Below are 21606 nucleotides of genomic sequence, written 5' to 3' on the forward strand. Positions count from 1 at the left end.
AGTGATCTCAGTGCTGGTGGAACCCTGGGCATCCTGTGATCCAGGCCTGAACCTGAAGATGCTGCTGCTGGACCTGTGATAGTCAGATGGCCAAGACTGCGGTTAGGAGTCTTCCCTCACAACCTGGGCTTATAGAATAGGAAACAGGACTCCGCCTATTGGGTAACATGAAAGCAAGCACTCTGCCTTAAAGCTTAGTGCCAGCCTTAATAGTCCCTAAGGCAGGGGTTCTCAATCTGTGGGGTTCGACCCCTGGGGAGGTCAAATGATCGTTTCACAAGGGTCACCTAAGACCACTGGAAAACACAGATGCTTACAATTCATAACAGTAGCAAAATTACAAAAATACTAAGATGTGGTTATAGATGAGATGAGACTTGGTTCTGTACTGATTGTTTTTTTGGAAGAGAAACACAGAGGTTTACCATACTTCCTACTTCTGTATATAGCTAAAACTTTCCACTACAACAGATGAAAAACTAAGTGTGGTGATTCATACTGTACTACAACATTCATTCAGAAGGAGAACCAAGAGGACTGTGCCATCCTGGGTCACAGAGCAAGTTCTGGGTCAACGTGGGATACAAAGTGAGACCTTTGTAGTTGTTGTGAATTGTGAAGGAACATCGGAGGAAGAAAGACACTAAAGGATGTAACAAGCTCAGCAGCAGGATAGATCAGCCTCTGATGAACTGACTGCCTAGCAGCTTCGCAAGAGCACTTTTATTGATTGTTACAGAACAAAAGGCCTTTTAGCAAGTCAATCCCTGCATGCCAAAGTCTCTTCTCTGATCTAGAAGTTGTCCTTACCTAAGCAAACACAGTCATTCTGTGTTTGCCAGGAATGTCTTATGACTGAGGTCATGCTAAGGTTCTGAAATTTCCCAAGAAAGAGCAACCTCATAACTCTCAGGTGACAATCACTGATTATCTGCCAGAGATTACCTCAAGGTCTAAGTGGCTAGCACTCCAGAGTAAACCTTACCTAAAAGACAGAAAAATAAATAAAAACCAAACAGTCCTGTAAAAATGTACTGCCCTCCCTCGCTTTTCCTGGCTGTTCTTGTCTGCCTCTATGACCAAATCATTATCAAACTTTTCTTTAGATGTCTCCTTCTCGTCCTAGTCATTAAATATTAGTGAGTGTGCTGGTGTATGTGGTGTGTAGGGCCTCTTCTTTATTAGTGATTGATGGGGTATGGCCAATCCATTGTGGGTGGGTCCAGTCCTGGGCTGGTGGTCCTGGGTTCTATAAGAAAGTAGGTTGAGCAAGTCGGTAAGCAGCACCTCTGCATCAGCTCCTGCCTCCAGATTCCTGTTCTCACTTCCGTAGATGATGAACACAGACATGGAAGTGAAAACCAAATAGATCCTTTTCTTCCCAACTTGATTTTTGGTCATAGTGTTTTGTCACAGCACTAGACCAAGACTATCACAATTCACGTGTGTCCATTGAAAGAAAGCTCACAGACCCTTGAGAACGAATTTAGCCTTTTGAGGCTGCAGGGTTCCTCAGCCTCTATAAACCGAAGCACCTTCACTTTGCCCAGGGCATTTTTATTTTTCCATACTTACAATTATGCTAGTTGATCTTCATATGTTCAAACCATCTGAATGAAGCTTCCAAAAATCCAGTGCCAAGCACAAAGTCTTGATGGAGGGGTGTACAGTGGTTTTCAGGGGTTCCCTCCCAGCTGAGTTTTGCATAGGTTTTGTATTCTTGTGAAACTCTGAGACAATGTCCTGTCAGAGATTCACATAGGGCAATAAAAGGTATCTGTACAATAAAGGATGGATTTGGGCTAGGTGCTAACACCAGGGCTAGGCCAGCAGGGGTGGGGGTAGTGTTAGGGCTAGTTTCTAACTCTTTGGTGCCAGGCCAGGAGGAATTCTGCTACACTAAGACAGTGTGTCTTAGGATTTGTTCATGCTGGGCAGTGGTGGCACATGCCTGTCATCACAGTACTCAGGAGACAGAAGCACGCGGATCTCTGTGGGTTTGAGGCCATCCTGGTCTACAAAGAGAGTTCCAGGGAAGCCAGGGCTGTTACTCAGAGAAAACCTGTCTCAAAAAAAAATTGTTTTCAGTTGCTGGCCTACCTTTATCCTTTTATCCTGAGTAATTTTTAAATCCTATTCTATAGTAAATGAATGTACTAATTAAGAGTTTCTCAGTGGGAAACATGGCAAAATTCTAGTCTGTTTATTTCTTGCTTGGACTTAGACCTTACTTCTGTAGTTATGGCTACGTGTTCAAGTACTTTGGACAGGTCCTGCTCTGGAAGCCAAGATGAGGCCCATGAAGCCAAGGGAAAACTTTGGGCTGAGCCTTTAAGAATCCACTAGGCAGAACACTCAGTTACAGTTTCTTCAGAGTAAGGTCTCTGTTGGTCCCTTTGGTGGTGTTAGTGAGCTGTACCAAGAGGATGGGCTGCTATCTTCAAGATCATCCCCATCTGAAAAGTGGGACATGACCAGATGCTTTCTTTTCTTTCTTTCTTTCTTTCTTTCTTTCTTTCTTTCTTTCTTTCTTTCTTCCTTCCTTTCTTTCTTTCTTCCTTCCTTCTTCTCTTTCTTTCCTTCCTTCCTTCTTTTCTTTTCTTTTTGAGTTTTTGAAAATAAGATTTCTCTGTGAAGCCCTGGCCATCCTGGAACTATCTCTGTAGACCAAGCTGGCCTCAAACTCAGCGGTCTGCCTATCTCTCTCTCTCTGGAGTACTGGGATTAAAGGTGTGTGCCAATACTGCCTGGTATGACCAGAGCTTTCTTACCAATTGCAGCAATTTGGTTGTTATACTTTTTTCTGGCCGTTGTAAGGTGTTTATTTACTTTTCAACCTTGCCTAAAATTGTTTTCTCATATTGGAATTTGGAGAAAGGAGAAAATGTTCCTGTCAGAGAAGCCCACAAATCAATGCATTGCTCATTTGAAAGTACAGCCAAAGAGTACCTGGTAAGCCTTTTAGAACACGAACATTATAATGAAATAGCTTATATCCCCCTTAAAGGCAACATTCACTAAGTCACCTACTTGTAATTGTCAAGCCCCCAGCATCAGAATGGGTATTTAGGGGCGTTTGAGAGAGGAGTTTGTGTTCCAGATTTTCGCCACTTTAAAGTTTTGGTCTTGCTATGTCACTTAACTTTTCTAGGACTGTTTCTCTGTAAAATAAATTGGGCAATTGCAAAAGACATAAAAAAGAGATAAATGTAAAATTCTTGGAATTCATTACTATTTGATAAATTTAAGTCTTGGGGTCTTGATCACATTGCAGTACATTGCTTTCTAATGCTACCTTTCTTTACAGAGCCCTGGCTTGGGCAAGCACGCCATGTGGGTTTTAGGGACTCAGCATGAGTTTGACTTCCTTACCAAAATACTTTACGCAGACTGTAGTGTTTATTTGCGTCGGTTTGGGGAAAACTGGGAAGCAGGGAGTCAATATTCTCCGAAAGCTTCTTTTAGTCTACAATCTAGCCACGCCCTCCCCGCTACCCAACCCCACCCCAGCTTCCCTCAGAATCCACAGCGCCCAAGCGCGTGACTTCAGACCATCACAGGAGGCAGGAGAGTCTGAGAAGAAAGTCACTAGGTACGTCAGTCACATCATCTTTTCCTCACGTGGCCTGTGATACTGTAAATCTCCTCAGGAGATCGCTTCTACAGTCTTCCCAGGTTCTTCAGGAGAAGAGGATGCAGCCTAACAGAGAGGCGCGCACCTGCTCAGCGACCCCGCCTCCGAAGCAAGAGGGCGGGGTTTGCGGAGGCTCGCTTGCTGCTGCAGAGCCCTTTGGGAGTTGTAGTTCTGGATAGCGGCGCTTTGACAGAGGCGGCGGGCTGTGTGCGCCTAGGACTCCATCCCCCGCCAGCCCCCGCGGCTTAAGTCGTTGCCTCTTCCTGTTTAGGGGACAAGTCGCCCGACGGCCGACAACTGCGAGGTCTGCAAAGGGATCTTCGCCTCCCGAACGGGTTTTTTTTTTCCCAAGGATTGGCCTGCTGAGGTACGGCACGTTCTCGCTCCTGACAAACTCACCCTGGGACAGCCTGAGAGGGAACCCAGGCGAGGCGGGAAGGGTTGAGCTTGCGGTCAACCGGCTGTCCCTACGGAGGGGTCTTTGGGATGTGGGGAGAGCCAAGCTCTAGGTCAGAGTGACTGTCCCAGAGTGGCTCGTGTCTCTCGAGTGGGTCGAGTGCGGGGAGTCCGCGGGGCTGAGGAAGTCTGGGTCTGCCCGAGTCTCTAGAAAAAGGCAGGGAGGGTGACTGCAGATCAGCACCCGAAGCCGGGATGAGAGGACTGTTGGGATAAGAACAGAAGTGTCCTGTGAGAAAGAGCTAGAGAGAGCGGAAGCCTCCTGGTGTCTCGGACTACAGCCCCTGCTGTTCCTACCACACCGGTGGTATGGGTATTGCTCACTTGTGTTTGTACACGTTCTGGAGATCCATCCCAGCGCTTGGTAGGTGCAGTGAGATCACTGTTCTGCCAAGCCATTTCCCCAGCCCGTGAACGAGTGCCCTGATAGTGGATGGCATGGTGTGTTGGCTGTCTTGCAATACTGGAGCTCCGGGGCAGATAGACAAATGCCTGCTCCTCGCCTCACAAATGGAAACAGAACCACCGAGTTGGAAACTCCGCCTATCGTCAATCAGTTATTAGCCAGCTTATCCAAAACCTAACTGTGGTGATCCTTTGGCAGGGCCGTGTGTATTGCTAAGTAGATCCGAGTGCCTTTTTCCTTTTCGGTGCCTTCAGATATGACAAAGAACTGGCATGCAGAGTAGCAGGCAAAACGATTTTGTTTGTTCATTATTTATTTTGGGTTTTGTTGTTTGTTTTCAACAAAACTTTTCAGTAAGTCATATGACCCTTGTGAATTAAATTTATATGCCTTAGAAACAACTACTGCCAGATAGACTTGGGGTACACCTGTAATCCCCGGACTCAGGAGAGTGAGGCAGGTGGAGGGAGGGTCTCCAGTTAGATACGTAAATAGGCTTTCACGACCCCGAAAGCCAGAGGTGGAGAGATGACTGGTCCCTAAAGTGCTGATCTTGTGAGCATGAAGACCTGAGTTCCATCTCCAACACCTTTGTAAAACACCAAAACCAGGCACTCTGCCACAGTAGAATTCCCAACACTGGGAAGGTAGGAACAGCAGAATCCCCAGGGGCCTTGCTGGCCAACTAGTCCAGTGAGAGACCCTGTCTCAAAAAGTAAGGTAGAGGGAAGATACCTGACTTCAACTGCTGGCCTCCGCATGCGTGTGTGCAACACACATGAACATGTACATACACATACGCTGCACAGACAAGAACAGTCAGCGACTTCCACCTTAACAAAGATGTCACATAATCTAATGCTAAGGAAATAAATTTATCTTGCATTCCCAGTTTTGCCTGCCAAAGCATTGAGAACAATCAGCTTTAAATTTCCTCTCAAAATCGTCAGTAGTGTGTACGTATTGTACACATAAAAATATCCTATTGTGGCTTTATAATACCATAAGTATTCAACAAGGGTAAACTTGGGAAGACAGTACTGCCAACTAATCCCTTGAACTTCAGTACATGGCTAGTAGTTTCTCTTTATCCAGAACTTACAAGGAGCTAGTGTTGCTGGTGTGGGAGGAGAGATTCTTTGGTGCCATAATGTTGCTTTGGGGATTTTTAAAATGCACTGTGTCCAGCACTGCCAGGTTTTAACATCCTTCGAAGAACTACTTCATCAGAATAGAAAAATGTTCTACCAGGGACCTCAGAACTGTAGACTTATGGCTATTATCTATGAACACACTGGTAAATTATTCATAAGGAAAGAATTTAGGTGAGTGTGTTAGCAGACTCTAGGAGATTTATAGAGAAAACAGGTAGGCATAGTAACAGCTTCTACGAGGCTGCCTTTGTAAAATGATGTGATTCCCTTGCTTTATGCTATAGAGGTAGATGAGCTCTGACCAAATTCTCCTTGCTAATGACTATATTCTCTCTTATAAAATGTTACTAGAGTCTAGCCATGCACTCCCATTTCCATTTTCTCTATCACACTAAAAGGTGGGGTTGAGTAATTGCAGACATGCAATGGCTGAATAAGCTTAAATAATTTCTTTCTGCCCCTTTTCAGAAAAAAAGAAAGTCCTGTATGGCCTAGTAAACTGAACGTAGAGTATCTGAAATTTTATAACATATATCCATGTATTAGATAATAACTAATATCAACCTCTGAGAAAGAACATACACTCCTTGAATGCTTATGTCCAAAGTAATATTTATCTTACCACAACCCAGTCTTTCCACAAAAGACTGTCAGCGTCTTAGCATAGATACTACAGATTTGCTTATGGCTAGTTATAAGGAGGGTGTTAGAACGTCTAGGTCCTGCAGATTGGAAGCAGAGAACACTGAAGGTAAGCAGTCCCAGTCTCTTGTCCATGGTGCTACCACCAAGCACAGCAAGGCCAGCTCCTGCTGCCTGAGGTTGGAGTCAGCTTGAATTATAGTCACACATTAATCAGCCATAGTCTCCTTCCTAGTAACTCTCTGACGTTTACCATACTAAGTCACGTATGCAGGTCATAGATTAACTTAAAGCCCCATCCCCTTAAGACACTGGTAGGAGCAGGAATTTAGTAGCCAGGGCTTTATTAAAAGCCATTCTTACAATTTAGTTTGTTGAAATTAAATGCAAGAAGAGATAAAAGGGCAACAGTGCCTTGGGTGTGTTCTCAGGGTGGTGGTGGCAGGGGGCTTGGTGGGAGCCAGGTGGAGCCTGCCAAGACCAACTCCATTGTTTTTTTCTAGACCCTGTCCCTCCTCTTATCTGGTCAGCTTGGCTATCTCATACCCAGCTGCAAGCCCTTTCATTTCTTATCTCTAGTGTTCCCAACCTCTGCCATTTTAATCCTGACACTCATTCTAACTCACATTTGTCTTGACCTCAGTATCACACAAATTAGGTAAGCTGTCGCTTTCCTTTCAGGACTCATCTTGGTCTTTTCATGTCATTCTCACAAAACACCTGGCATGAGCGATTTATAAGCAGCAGATTTAGAGCTGACTTTTCTGAAGACTCGGGAGTCTGAGGTCAGGGTGCAGTTAGTTTGAGTGTTTGGTAAGAGCCTGAGCTCTGCTTCCAGGTGGCTCCTTCTCGCTATGTTCCCACATAGTAAAAGAGACAGAAAGGCAAAGTGGGACTTCCGGCTCAACCCCTTCGGCCCTTTTATAAGGTACTAATCATATCTCCTAAAGGCTCTTAGTACTGTAACCCTGAGTCATCTCTCCAGCCTTGGTAATTACTTCCCACATAAACCTTGGAGGTAAAAATGGCAGTACCCCATACTAAAACTAGTTTTAAACAACCAGGAACTCTTATTGACTTAGCTTTGGGTTAAGAGTCTTGGCTTTGGCCAGGCATGGTGGTGCACACCTTTGATCCCAACACTCGGGAGGTAGAGGCAGGTGGATCTCAGTGAGTTTGAGGCCAGCCTGGTCTACAGATTTGAGTTCCAGGACATCTAGGGCTGTTATACAGAGATATCCTGTCTAGAAACGCCCCCCACCCCCAAGAGAGAGTCTTGAATTTTGAATTTAGAGCTTTGTTTTAAAGCCCAGAGATTAAGGTACTAGAACTAGATTCTGTCTATGTCACCTTGCTGGTTTATTGCCCACCAATTATATCATTGTTAAGACTGCAGCAAAGAGTCACTGTATGAGTGGTTAGCATTTTTGTCATCAACAGACTGTTCTGCATTCTAACTTACAGTTAAGAACACTTACTCCCTTTTCAACCTACTTCATCAAATAGAGTATTATAGCTTTACTCGTTGTTAAAAACCATTAAATTGCTTATGGAGCAGTGTTTCAGGGGAAGTTGAAGTTCAAACTAATTGATTAAGACAACTGGAAACCACCAAGTTCTATACTCATTTTTCTGAACGTTATTAAATATTTGATAAAAAGGCAATAAGAACTTTGGACTTCTTGTTTATGAATTTTTTTAATTTAAATAAACTTTTGGGCTTCTTTGTGGTGAATCGCCAGTTTTACTATGCCACAACATTGCGGCATTGCTTAAAATAAATATTCATATGTGGGTCAGCTAGAACCTCTCAGTTCCTGAGTGGCCGTCATGACTTCCTTAGTGTCAGCCACTTCTTGGTAAGGCTCAAGATTCCGTCTCCCCACCTTAGTAGTGTTCAGTCCCTAGTTAGAATATCTCCAGGAATGACAAGGACCCACTCTTTCTGAACTCAGGCAGTCTTAGTTTAGTTTATGAACAGTGCTGCAAAGTTGGCTTACAGATAGGAAAGTATAGCCCACCTACCTCTTCCACTTTTAAGCAGGCTTGGTGTTACTCTCATTTGGCTGTTGTCCTTTCTCCTGCTGTAATGGTCCTGGAAGAACTGGTGGTGACTAGGGAATAGCCTTGAGACCAAGCGGAGGGACGGAGGAGCTTGCATCAGGAAAGATTTGTCTAAACTAGTTACCTTAAAGAAAATAAACTCCTTGTGTTTAATTTCTAATGATGGACACATAGAAAGGTAATTTCGTCATCTTAGTCCTATCTGTGGTTTAGAGGTGAAATCTGTTCTGGCTGCTGTTGGTCTCTTATGCACAATCTAGATGATGAAGACCTGCTTGTTCAGATGGCTCTTGGGTCTTTCAGAGCACTTAAGCTCCTCATAAGTGTCACAGTGTAGAGGAGATGGCATCAGGCATCACACTGATTTGATCTCAGTCCCTGCTGGGGCTTTATTAACTAAGTGATCTAGGACAAGTTTCTTCTCTGAACTTCATTTTCTTTTTCTATTTTCCCTTATTCCTTCCTTCTCTTCTTTCCCCTTCTTTCCTTCTAATGTGAAAGTAATTGGTTTTTCCCGAAATTCAGCAGTTTAAACAGCATCATACAAAACAGAAAACAGTGGGAAGCATTCATTTAGATATAGCAACAGCTCCATCTCCAATCCCATAGCCACTCCATCTCCCACCCCCTCTACTCCATCTCCCACCCCCTCTACTCCATCTCCCACCCCTCTACCCCATCTCCCACCCCCGTTATACCGACAGATGCATCCTTTCCTTTTCTCTGAGGTTCCTCCAAAATGGCATGCAGCTGTCCTCTCGAGAAATGAATTCTTTTCCTTTAGTACTATTTTGTTTGTGATTGTTCAATAATTCTATGAAGATCAACCTTTTATTTCTTTTTCCACTTTAGAACTTATGCTCTTTATACCAAATGACAGCAAATTACATTGCACAGATCAATAGTGGATAGCATGGTTCTAAATGCTTATACATACGAATTAATATATTTCATAGAAACACTTTTATGGGTTTGAGATTTTTTTTTCAAATAAATTTTCCCAAAGTCACTCTTTTTTTTCTCTTGACCCTTCACCTCATGCCATTTTTCTGATGAGAGGCTGCTGTTTTCCATGAACTCATCTTTCCAATTTCTAAAACACTTTTTTTTTAACTGAAAGAATTTCATGATTGTGTAGGCTATAGCAGAATCCTAGAAGTAACTAGCCTACAATTTGTTTACAGCTTTCACAAGCTTTTAATTCCATTCTGCTTCACCAATTAATTAGAAATGTTTCTCTCCTGGGTATTGTACATGGAATGTTTTTACTCATTACCTCAAGAAGCCATTTTTAAAATTGGTCATATTTGCACTCTGGAATATTAAGGAAACAATGGAATGTGAGTCCTCACCGTATAAGTAGGTTAGTGTCAGTTGTGACATAAAGGAAATAGCGCTGGGTACCAGCGTGTCTGCTTTCATTCTTCTCTGTGGCTTTGCTTACTAACTGATAAAGACAATTTCTTTTCTGTCTTCAACGTCTTTCTGTTTCTTCCATCTTTCCGTAATCTCACTCTCATTTTAGCAAGGCCAACTGACATCCAAGAATCTCCCTAAATTTCTCCTCTTTCTAAGTAGAATTCAATTCTTACTTAAACTAATCTCTGAGTGTTAAAAAGACTCATTTTCTCTGAATTCAGACCTGTCTTCAGTTTAGAAGCTAAACAGAGTGGGAACTGGGTTTCTCAACTGTGCTGCAGAAAAGAACTCCAGGAAGAGTCAGTATGACGAAGATTTCTATCTATCAGGAAGAGATTTTAAACCTAGATTTAAGCATAGGTGTTAACAGAAGATAGCACAGGGAAAAGACAGTATGCCCAATGTGTGAGCTTCCCTGGGAGGCGGAGGTTAAGCCGTGTGTGTGTGTGTGTGTGTGTGTGTGTGTGTGTGTGTGTGTGGTGGCTTCTGAAGTTACATCGTTCAAAGGCTTTGATTTTTCTCTCCTTGTCTTTGGTACATAAGATCATAGAGTGATCCATGAGGTGCGCTGGATGGGAATCGCAGGCTGATAGGAAAAACTATAGGTCGTAACAGTTGTATAAGGGAAATTGAGGCATTCTGTAAATAAAGTTTATATGCTTGTTTGTGAAATTCCCTGAAAGAGTACACACCTGGAAAGGAGTAAGGCCATATTCAAGTATACTTTGGCCTTAAGCATGGTTCATTGCTATTCTCATTTGAAATGTCTCTATTAAAATAATATTATCTTTATGTAGGCAATCCCTATGGTAAATTTTGTTCATTTTGCTGCAAGCTTTGACTTTTAGCAGGTGAGTTTAACTGGGCTCTGGGACTCCTTCACTTCTTACATCTTCTTAACCTTTTGTCTGTCTTGCCTTAGAATCTAAGGGTTTTTTGTTGTTGGTGGTGGTGGTTGGTTGGTTTTAAACTTAAGGCCAACAAGTGAATTGACTTATTTTATTACATAAAGGAAGTAGTTGAGCCCAGTTTGATCATGCTGGGTGCAGCTTAGCAAATTTGAGACCAACAGGGCTACAGAGTGAAACACTCCTCAAAATAAATAAATAAATAAATAAATAAATAAATAAATAAATAAAAGATCAAACTTCTATTTTTTGCATTTCAACTCTTTTAGTAAAATTAATGTTATCAGAGATGCTACCATAGTAATGGGATTCCAGTAACAATTACCTTTAAATAATGTGTACTTTACAGCAGTGGTTCTCCAAACAGTGTTTACTTTATATTAAAGCACTGGTTCTCCAAACACTGTGTACTTTACATTAAAGGACTGGTTCTCCAAACAGTGTGTACTTTACATTAAAACACTGGTTCTCCAAACAGTGCATACTTTACATTAAAACACTGGTTCTCAACCAGTGAGTTGCGACCTCTCTAGTGATCACATATCAGAGATTTACATTACAATCTGTAAAAGTAACAAAATGATCGTTATGAAGTAGCAATGAATTAATTTTATAGTTGAGGGTCAATACAACAGGAAGAACTATATTATTACAGGGTCACAGCATTAGGAAGGTTGAGAATGTTCTTTTGCTTCACATTTGAAAGTGTACAGTGTGATATATGAATCTGTTCAAAAGACCAATCGATAAAACTTTTTAACCAGGGATAAATCTTGTTTTGTTTTTGCACATTCATGGTTATTGAAGCACTGTTCTCAGTAGCCAGGCGCTAACTTGGATTACATCTTTCACTGATCTCTTGCTCAGCTGGTTTGGAACTAGGGCCCTGGACTAGTATAGACTTGCACTAAAACTGAAATAATGAACTGCACATTGGCATTGGGTTTGCATGTTACTGGGTTAGCACTTAAGAGATTTAGGGGGTATTCTCTCAGATTTATAAATTGTATTTTTAAATTTGTTGATGGTAGGAAATGGGGCTTAATTTTCTATTTTTCTTAGCTCCTCTTTACATTGTAGGTTCTCAGGAAGCACTTGTTGAATGACTGACTGTGTTTGGGGTTTACGTAAACATGGTTTAAGTAAAAGTAAAATGCTGCAGTTCCCCAAGTGCTGCAGTGGGCAGCAGGTCATGAGACCACCCTGCAGGTCTCCACTGCGGGGGGGCAGGGGGGGAGGCAGTGGGCAGCGGGTCCTGAGAGCAGCCAGTCCCAGGCAGGGACAGTGCAGTTCCCCAAGTGGCTGCTGTGGGCCTTGAGGGACAGCAAGTCCCACGAGAAGAGACAGACGGATAGGCACACCACGAGACAATGCCACAGGTCTTCAAAGATGGCTGGTCCCAGGCAGGGAGCCACTGGGCAGGCGAGAGACAGAGACATGGATAGGCACGCCACACAGAGTGAGGTTGGATGTTTATTTAGTGAGTTATGGAGGAGAAAGGGGAGTAGCATGTGGAAGTGAAATATTTGTTTTGGAATGGTATTATTTTTGCTCCTCTCTTTTTCCTCTTTTTGTGGGGATGGGGATCAAGCCCAGGGCCTCTCACATCCTGTTCAAGCACTCTGCCGCTGAGCCACTCTTGGCTTTCCCTTCCAGTCTCAGAGATGTTTCTCTGGCAAAATACTGTTTAATGTATTTCTCTAGCATGTGGTTTGTCTTTAGTAGTATTAACGAGGACTTGGCTGACTTACATATTGGACAGAAAAGCAGAACCAAAGAGGGAAGTGAAAGGGGGAAAAAACAAACAGAAAAAAAATACACATATGTGGGGAATAGAACAAGTTACTGGCATCTGTGTCACACAGGCAATGGCATGTTAGTGGCAATTGCCCAAATGTTTATTATTAATGAAACTTTTATTTAAAAGGGAGAAGTTCAAAAGATGACTTTTAAAAAAAAAGAAAAGAAAAAAGGTATTTTTATTTGTTTATTGAGAGGCATATCAATAAAACTGAACATTTCTCGATACAGAGTTCAAATGTATGCAGCACGATTTTTAGTCCTTATGTAGGTGGATGTTACTGTTACCATATCATGGGAGGGAAATGGTGGCACGGAGGTTAAATGGATAGTGCTAAATCACACAGGTGAATGGGAGATCCTGGATTTCCTTTCAATCCTTCCATAAATATTACAGTTAGAAAATCAGGATATGTTTGGCCAGGGTGTGGCTCAGGGGCAGAGCACTCATCCACTACCCGTGATATCCTGTACTCACCACTAGAGAGAAAGAGGGGGCAGGGGTGAAAGGTGAGGGAGGGAGCAGGAAAAGAATGAATGAGGAAAGCTGATGGAAGAGTCCATTAAACAAATCAGGAACACAGTACTTGCTTAGTATCCACAGTAACAGGAAACGGGAGGTGAAAGATAAAGCAAAGACATGACAAAGATCAGGAAAGACGCCCAGCTCCGTGGGGAAGAGTATCAGCTCTGGTTTGAACTACCTCAGCTCTGACATTCTGTGATTGTTCTTGTGCCTTTTATCTTTCGGTGTAGAATGACAATCTAACAGTAACTACAGGGCAAAGAAAAAAAAATATGACAATTATTTTTACAGCTCACAATCAACTTTATTTTATGTAGTTCTTTGCATTTTATAGTGAAATAGTCATACAGAAAACTGCATTAACACACACACGAAGAGAGAGAGAGAGTGTGTGTGTGTGTGTGTGTGTGTGTTGTAGAGCAAATATCCCTGTAAGTGGAATTAGACTGAAGAAGTTAAACACTGCCATTACAAGGTATCCTGTCTTTCCTGTATAACCTCTTCTTGCTCCTCTAGTGTGTACTCTCAGAATCAGAAATGATGCTGTTTTGCCTAGATAATTTCTTGGTAGGGAGCTGTCTTGTGCATTGTTAGATGTTTGGCAATCTCACCGATCTCTGCCCCTTATGTACAGTACACGCATCCTCCCCAAAGTCATACCAATTAATTAGATAATGTCAAATCTTTTTTATATTGCTCTGTTCTACATCTCTTTATATGCTCTTTGTGGTAGAACAGACGGTAGGACAGGGTAGTAGCAGCGAGCTCCACTCAGCTTTTGTATTTCTTTTTCTATTTTCATTAAATATTGTTTGGGGAACCTGATTGAAGAAAGAGATGTAGCTGAAGTTCTTTAAGATCTTTTCTGAACTGGAAGTTACCTTAGATTCTATATGCTACTCCTATTGAAATACAGACTTCGATTTTAGATCATTTTAATTGTACAGGTCATGATTTTTCAATGAAAATAGAATAAGCAAAACAAAACATTTGAGCAAATGAGTTATTCTAGAGTATAACATTTGGTTTATGTTATATTTTATATGACACATAATATATAATCTTTTAATGCCTTGAGATTTTGGCAATTCTAATATAATAAAAATTTGCATCCAATAGATGAGGAAGACAGTATAGACTCTATTCTTATTCTTCCCAAAGTTCTGTTTTCAACCATTTCTGTTAAACATGGGTACCCAGGGATGAGAGTAAAATACATTTTAAGCATTTTAAAGTAAAATTTCATATATACCAGTAATAATAAAAAGAAAACAGTTGTAACTTTTTAAGAATTGGTGATGGTCTGATTCTGGATATCTTTGAATAATGGAATTTTGACCAGAGTGATTAGAAGGACAAGATCCTACTAGTTGAAGTTAGGAAAGCAGTGTATATATGGGTTTTTGAGGAAGAAAATCGAGTTTGGAACATGCTAAACTTGAGTTATGGTTATATCCAGGTAACGGTGAGTAGCCAGTTGGATGTACAAGTGTGAGTTCAGGAGAGATGGTTGGTTATTAGTATTCCTGTAGAAGCTGTCGTGCTTAAACCTACCGAGCTTTCTAGAGCTGAAGTGTTTTACTTCATACCACCTAATATGATAGCCACTAGCCACAATGTAGAGAAAGCTTGACTTCCTTGTAAGAGAGTAAAACCCACTTACTTCTTGTTCTTGAGCTCAAATTCTGATAAAACAGCTATTTCAATGTTTCTTTTCTTTACTGTCAATTTATCAGACACCACTCCCTGTTTTTTTAAACTTTTCAAATAATTTATAAAGTATTCTTTTCCAGTGTTGGGTCAAAATAACTGAATCTGCCATATTCCTAGAAATGAACTGAAGCTGAAAGCTAAGAAATTTCAAGTTACTAATATTTCTGATAATTATGTCAATCATAAATCTCATTTAAGTCATGATAGCTTTATACCTATACTTCCAGGCTTGCTTAAGAGTTGGAGACCAATCTAGGTAACAGCGCACCATCTTCAAAAATGATTTCTTCGGCAGATTCCCACACTTTCCTATGCCTTTTGCATGCAAATATATTAAAAGTAGTAAAATGTTTTTAAGATTAAACTGAATTACCTTTCTCTGGTTTATACAGGAGTAACTTCCTCCGTGCCTAGCACCTGCGACAAATGGCAGATGCGGACAGTGACTCCAGGCATCTGATCTCTGAGGTAGACGATGAAGTAGATCCTGGACCTATGAATATCCAGTTTGATTCATCGGACCTGAGATCTAAAAGGTAAGACTTTGATGCATCTGTTTCCTAATTAGAGCTTCTAACAATCAAGACTAATAAATTACAGCCAAAAAGTTGACAAGAACTGATAATGAAATACGCTTTTTCTTTCAGACTTATACTCTGACGTATGTGTGTGTGTGTGATGATATGAATACTGTTTCCTCATTTCCATAGTCTTGTGTTTTGGAATTCAGCAGGTCTGTTTTATCAAGGAAGATGCATATGTGTAGTTGACTCAACTGTGTGTTGATTACCCACTTCGTGCAAAGTGATCAGATGCTAGAGATAGAAAAGGAATAGTCTTCACCTTCATTGACTTTAAATACCTGCGATAATTTAAAAATAATTTGAGATTAAATAGTCTTTCAACTTATAACTGGAAACGTCAAACGAATCTTCTGAAAAAAAAAATGTAACAGTAAGTGAGCTCGGTGAAGTAGTCACTGAGTAAAAAGATGCTGCAGTAAGATGCTTGCTGTGCAGGCTGAGGACCTGAGATTGCATCCTAGCAACCACATAAGCTAGACGTAAGCCTATGCACACCTTTAAATGCAAGGACGTAGGGATTAGAGGCAGGAGGATCGCTAGGACTTGCTGGCTGCCAGCCTAATCAAAAACGTGAGTTCCAGATTAATAAAGAGACCATTGCCCTCCTCTCGCCTCAGTCCATGTGTATAGTTGCAGGCACATATACCAAATTGGTTACCTACAAAATAAGCAAAAATAAGACCAAAAGTGATGGCACACACCTATCATCCAGCACTCAAGAGGCAGGGGCAGGAGGATTGTGAGTTTAAGGCCAGAATGGGCTACCCAGTGATACCTTGTTTGTTTAAAAACAAACAAAACCCCAAGGAACTAGCAAGATGGGTTAGCAGGAAAAGGCATTTGCCACTAAGCCTGCCTACTTGAGTTAAATCCCTGTGAGTCGCATGGTAGAGGGAGAGAACTTACCCAGGGCTAGTTGTCCTCTGACCTCCAAATAAGTACAATAGCACTTGAGGGCACACACTCACTAAATAAATAAATAAATAAATAAATAAATAAATAAATAAATATCAAATGGAAGGTAAAAATAAATAGCCTACCAGTGAGAATATTAGCTAGAAAAAATATAAAACACACTCAAAGTAGTTTTAATAGGAATATGCAAAATCTGTGAGGAAAAACTAAAATGTTTCTGAAATATATAAAATAGGATTTGGAGTATTTCATCAAATCTGAGGTGTTATTATCAATTGCATTTAAAATATACAAAGCTGGGCATAGTAGCACATGCCTTTAATCCCAGCACTTGGGAGGCAGAGGCAAACAGATCTCTGTGAGTTCAAGGCCAGCCTGGTCTACAGAGTGAGTTTCAGGACATCCGTGGCTACACAGTGAGATCCTATCTTGAATAGATTAGATAGACAGACAGACAGACAGATACATACATACATACACATACAAAGATACATACATACATACAATGTACATACAAATATACAAAGAGAAGCTGGAGAGAGAACTCAGTGGTTAAGAGTATTGGCTATTCATCCAGAGGACATAGATTTGATCTCCAGGACCCACATGGTGGCTCACAACATCTGCAATTCCAGTCCAAGGAGATCTGATGCTCTCTCTGACCTCCTTCAACACTAGGCATTAACACAGTGCACAGACATTCTGGCAGACAAAGCACCCATACACATAAGAAGATCATTTAAAAAAGCTTAACACACCCAAACACAATGGGTCTCTGTTTAGTATATATGTAAAAAGCTGGACTTGGAATTTTGCTTTATATTTACTGAAAGAACTCTTGACCATATTTGTTATTTTCTCACTTATTTCTTATATAATTATAAAATTGATAATATAGACAAAGTACATGGTTAAGATATTATTGAAATTTAGAAAACCTGATTCTTCTGGGTTTCTTTTTTGATTCAGAGTAGTCAGACAGGTTTTGTGTCCCATTCCTACCCCACCCCTTGCCAACCCACGTGCAGAATTGTCCTTTTCGCCTGGGGACAGTTGGTGGCTGTGGTGATGCAGCATTCTCTGATTTTCTCATTTGCTGATGAGGATGCTGGCAGGTTTCCACACTTGCAGTGCCGCGGTCCTCCCAGCAGGGGTCATGGGAGGTCTTCTCACACAGGCCTCCCTCTTCCCCTGAGCGCCTTCAGTAGTTTGGCTGCAATGGCCAGGGGTGACAGCTATTTGTCAGCACGCCCCCAGAACTCACTACCACGCTACCACCGGGCCAGCAGTGATAGAGACACGTTAAAGATTATCTTCTCTTAGAAATGTTGAAGTGTATATGCTAAAAAGATAGATAGCAATAAAATATGACTTTCAAAAGTCATATTCTACTCCAGGTAAAAGGAATAAAGATTATGCTTTTTAAATTTTAATCCAGGGGAGAGGCTCTGTTGGTAAAGTGTTTGTCAGCCAAACATGAGCAGCTGAATTTGAACCCCCAGCACCCATGTAAAATTCAAGAACTGTGGTGTGTGCCTATAATCACTGCACTGGGAGGCAGAGACAGATGGCGTTGGGTAATCATCAGTGAGCTTGCTTAGCCAAATTGATGAGCTCCAGGGTCAGTGAGAGACCATCTCAGAAAAAAAAAAAAGAAAGTGGAAGCAGTAGAGGCCTGATGTTGACCTCTGGCTTTGCATACATGTGTTCACTATTTGTGGTCACATGTACACGCATGCACACACATGAGCATGCACACACATACATACACACAAATGTGCACACACCCACACAGACATGCCTCCACAAGCAAACAAACTTTAATCCACAGATTTAGTATGATCCTGCTCCCAAATGCCCCAGCCAACTGTGAAGTTGCTGTGTATCAGCAATCCTGCTACCACACACGCTGATTCACGGGGTCAAGTGATGTATGTGCAGCGCTGTGTAAGCTGCGGAGACTGAAAGCAACAAAATGTCTTCTCTCCCAGGACTGGAAAACTAAATTATGTCATATTCATACAATGGAATACTTTTCATCTAATACAAAGGAGGTGGCTTTATGATATATCCAAATGGAACAACTCGTCAACTTACTTTGTTAAAAGAAAAAAAGTGCAGAGCAAAATGTATAGTACACCACCACCGTTTATGTAAAAATTAATCACTGCCTTATAGATAACACAGTATGTAGAAATGACGTCTGGGGGAAGAAGTAGACGAGAAACTGAGGTAAGACAGATTGGTAAACAGTGTTAGCAGGAGCCTGAGACCTATTCTATTTCCACTCTCATTCCCTATCGGGGGCAGTCATCTCCAGCCTGGAGATGTGCCTTGATTGTGATGATACTGTTACCGTTTTCAGGTACTTGACTTTTCAGCCTTCCCGTAGCTAAAGATGGTACTGTGAAGTTTATCACACAAGCAGTTATCTCTGTCATTAGTAGTGGCTATTAGAAGAAACAGAAGTTGAGATTGTGAGTCTCACTTGTCTATTCCAATATCAGTGAGTATAAGCACTAATAAATGCTGACTGAATTCTTAGAGCTCTCTTGAAACTTCTAAGTTCTGTGATAAACAGTTGACCACTGTGACAATAGGACATAGGTCATTAAAGTGCATCCATGACAATAAGTTGGCAGTTCAGGTGCTTGAAAATTTAATCTCACAGGGTAGTTTAAATGGAAATACCTTTTCTATAATGAAATTTGTCAAAAGAAGGAATCTACTGTTTTCAATCCTGGCATGACTGGTAAGCATGTATGAAGGAAGGCAGCCACTTGTAAGAACTTAGCAGTCATTGCTTTTGCTTGTGAATTAATCAACAATTAAATTAAATAGAATCAAATTAATCAAACAATTAAACAGAATCAAATTTTCTGTTTGAGAATGCAGAAACTACTACTTGATGAGGAAAAAATGTGTGCTATGTTTCTGATGAGATATGGATCCTCCCGCTCTCACATGTAAATAAAGCCCAGACACACTGTGTCTTCCCGTGGAAGATCCCACTTCTACAGCTATTACCAAGCTTCAGTCCTTTGAGTCACCCTACTCTGCTATCTGTGTGCCATGTATATAGTATAATTTGATGTCTCTTAACAGTGTGTTCGCCTTTTCAAGTCAGGGTTCATTTAGTCTTATCTCATAGTTGTAAAATGAGGACTTTAAAGTGTCTATACTTCTCTAATTTACATTGCCACATATCCCAGCTAGTTAGCACTCCCGACTGTAGTGCCAAGAATCAATCACCTTTCCTTTGGAAAACCCTGTGGCTTTGCGATGACGGTGTTATTCTCCTCTCTCCCACTAGGTGGCAATCAAGCCTTATATTAGTTCATATATAATTTAACTGCTATGGACTGAAGGATTGCATGCTTGTTATTTTGGTGAACTAGAGTCTAAATCAGGTAGAGGAGGGGTTTTGACATTATAGGATACATGTCATAAGCATTTTGGGCATTTAGGGCACTTTTATGAAAAGGCAAGGCTCCTTTTTCTTTAGCATGCGTCCTTCCTATACCAACTTTTTAAAGCCTGTTTTGGGGTAGAATGAGCAGTACAAATGTAAATGGAAGGGCAGAAAGGTCTAGAAGTCTGTTTGGAATTAGCAGGCTTTTCTCAGACTCCAGGGACTACTGATGGAGCTGGTATTCAGGATTGCTTCCTATTTTTCCCACTGCTCTGTGTCTGTGCCCTGGGGAAGTTGAACATTCCAGACAGCCTACAGAGTTATGAAATGGTTGATTTAAAAATATTTTCCAGTGCTGGGAATTGAACACAAGGTCTTGTATATGCTTGGCAAACACTCTGCTATGAGTTGGTTTGGTTTTTAGCTGTCCCTTCTCTTTGAATCTTTCTGTTTTCTCTTCCCCTTTTCCCAGAGTCAGGGCTTCCCTGTCATTCTTTGTAGGTCCAGGGATCCCTAAGGCAGGAGCTCACTCAGGCTTTAACCCCTAGGAAGGCTTTGTGCACGCGCTTTTCTCCTCCACCTTATTTACCAGTACACAACTGTTTATTCTTGTAGGACTCTGTTGTCCACTGGTATTAGAATGGAAAATAATCTGATCTATTGGAGATATAACCTATTATTTACATGGTTGTTTTCAGTGAATTTTAACTCCGAAAATTCTCAAGATACCAAATCCTAGCCTAAGGGTTCAAGCTTTTGCTAATTGGTAGCATCAGTAGTGCTCTGATTAGGGCCTCGGGTAGGAGTGGCTCATTCAAACACAGAGCATCCTCATGCCCTTCGAGCACATAAGGTACATCGTGGTGCCTTGCTTTTTAGAGTATCTACCAGTCTGTGTGTTTGTGGACCGGCCTCTTGACTTCACCTGCCACTAATGCCATCATTATAAATCAGTCTACGTTGATAGATGGATATTTGTGGACCCAGGAGAGAGGAAGACAAAAGCAGTTTCCTAAGGCAAAGTTAAAAAGTTTAGATGTTGGCAGTGACTGGAAGTGAGTACCTGACGTTTGATGATTTTATACTTTGGAATTATTAGGCAACAAAAATGAACAAAATTTAGAGAGTGGTAGACAGTGTTCTTAGCATACCCAAGGTCCTATATTTGATTTTAAACTCCCTAAAAAGAAGGAGGCATATAAAGAGTATTTTTTCAAGGAGGGTTAGTTTGCTGTATTACTATGAATTATATGAAGAGCTTGCCATCAGCCAGTTTTAAATAGATGGAGGGACCTTGATTATCACTGGTAACGTTGTGCTGTGGTGAGCTAACAAACTGTATTAATGCCTTCGTCAAGCCCATCTCTCCTTCCTGCTTTCCTCTACTTCTTTCCCTTCTACCTTTCTCTCCTTCCTTGGCCCAGTTACTTCTGTACTTTTCCGCCTTCTCTTGTTACTTCTTTCCCTAAAAGAACTATAGTTTTTGCCAAATGCTTAAAGAAAGCCATCTTGGTCTTAGTGTCAGATGTACCTTAACTTTATATGTGACTGCTACTTTGTTAGATTATGATTTATTTCTAGTCTCATTGGAATCCTTCTATCCTCTCAAGTTCTTGTTTCAATGTCTTCCCCGCTTCTTTCTCTCCTAGATATATTTTTAAAATTATCCCCTTCAGAATATGCCTGCCTGAGTTGTATTTCTTTAGATCTGTCAGTTCTGGTTTTGTTTTTTCCTCCTCTTTCTGGAAAGTCTGTTGTACTTTATTATACTTTCTGCCTCTCTTGTTAACATTACTAAGAGAAACCAGAAGATCACGGGGACTTTGGGGGTTTAATTAATACTCTGCTCAAGTCAAAGATGTTTTGTTGAGCAGAAAGGAAATGAAGAGCTGCAGTACAGCCTTTGTCCTTTTAGCTGCTCAGTATTAATGCCAGGGTACAGTCAGAAGGGATTTGCTGCAGTGTTCAGTAGT

At 41.2% G+C, this 21606-nt stretch overlaps 1 protein-coding gene across 7 annotated transcripts in view; it reads left to right on the forward strand.

Annotated features, from left to right (window-relative positions):
* Window positions 1-3864: 3864 nt before the first annotated feature.
* Slc38a9 (solute carrier family 38 member 9) overlaps window positions 3865-21606 on the forward strand; it is a 78793-nt gene continuing 61051 nt past the window's right edge. For 3 of the 7 annotated variants that reach the window (XR_007593664.1, XR_007593665.1, XM_050152784.1), the window contains exons 1-2: window positions 3874-4001; window positions 15115-15258. Coding sequence is in view for 3 of the 7 variants with exons in the window: in XM_050152784.1 (XP_050008741.1) it covers window positions 15149-15258 (110 nt within the window). In the remaining 4 variants the exon portion in view is untranslated. Of the gene's footprint in view, window positions 4002-15114; window positions 15259-21606 lie in introns of those variants that run through there. The other 4 variants (XM_050152787.1, XM_050152789.1, XM_050152785.1 and 1 more) reach the window with 4 other exon arrangements.

This window comes from Alexandromys fortis, unplaced genomic scaffold (assembly GCF_014885135.2).
Source record: "Alexandromys fortis isolate MF-2015 unplaced genomic scaffold, M_Fortis_MF-2015_v1.1 scaffold_73, whole genome shotgun sequence".
NCBI lineage: Eukaryota > Metazoa > Chordata > Mammalia > Rodentia > Cricetidae > Alexandromys > Alexandromys fortis.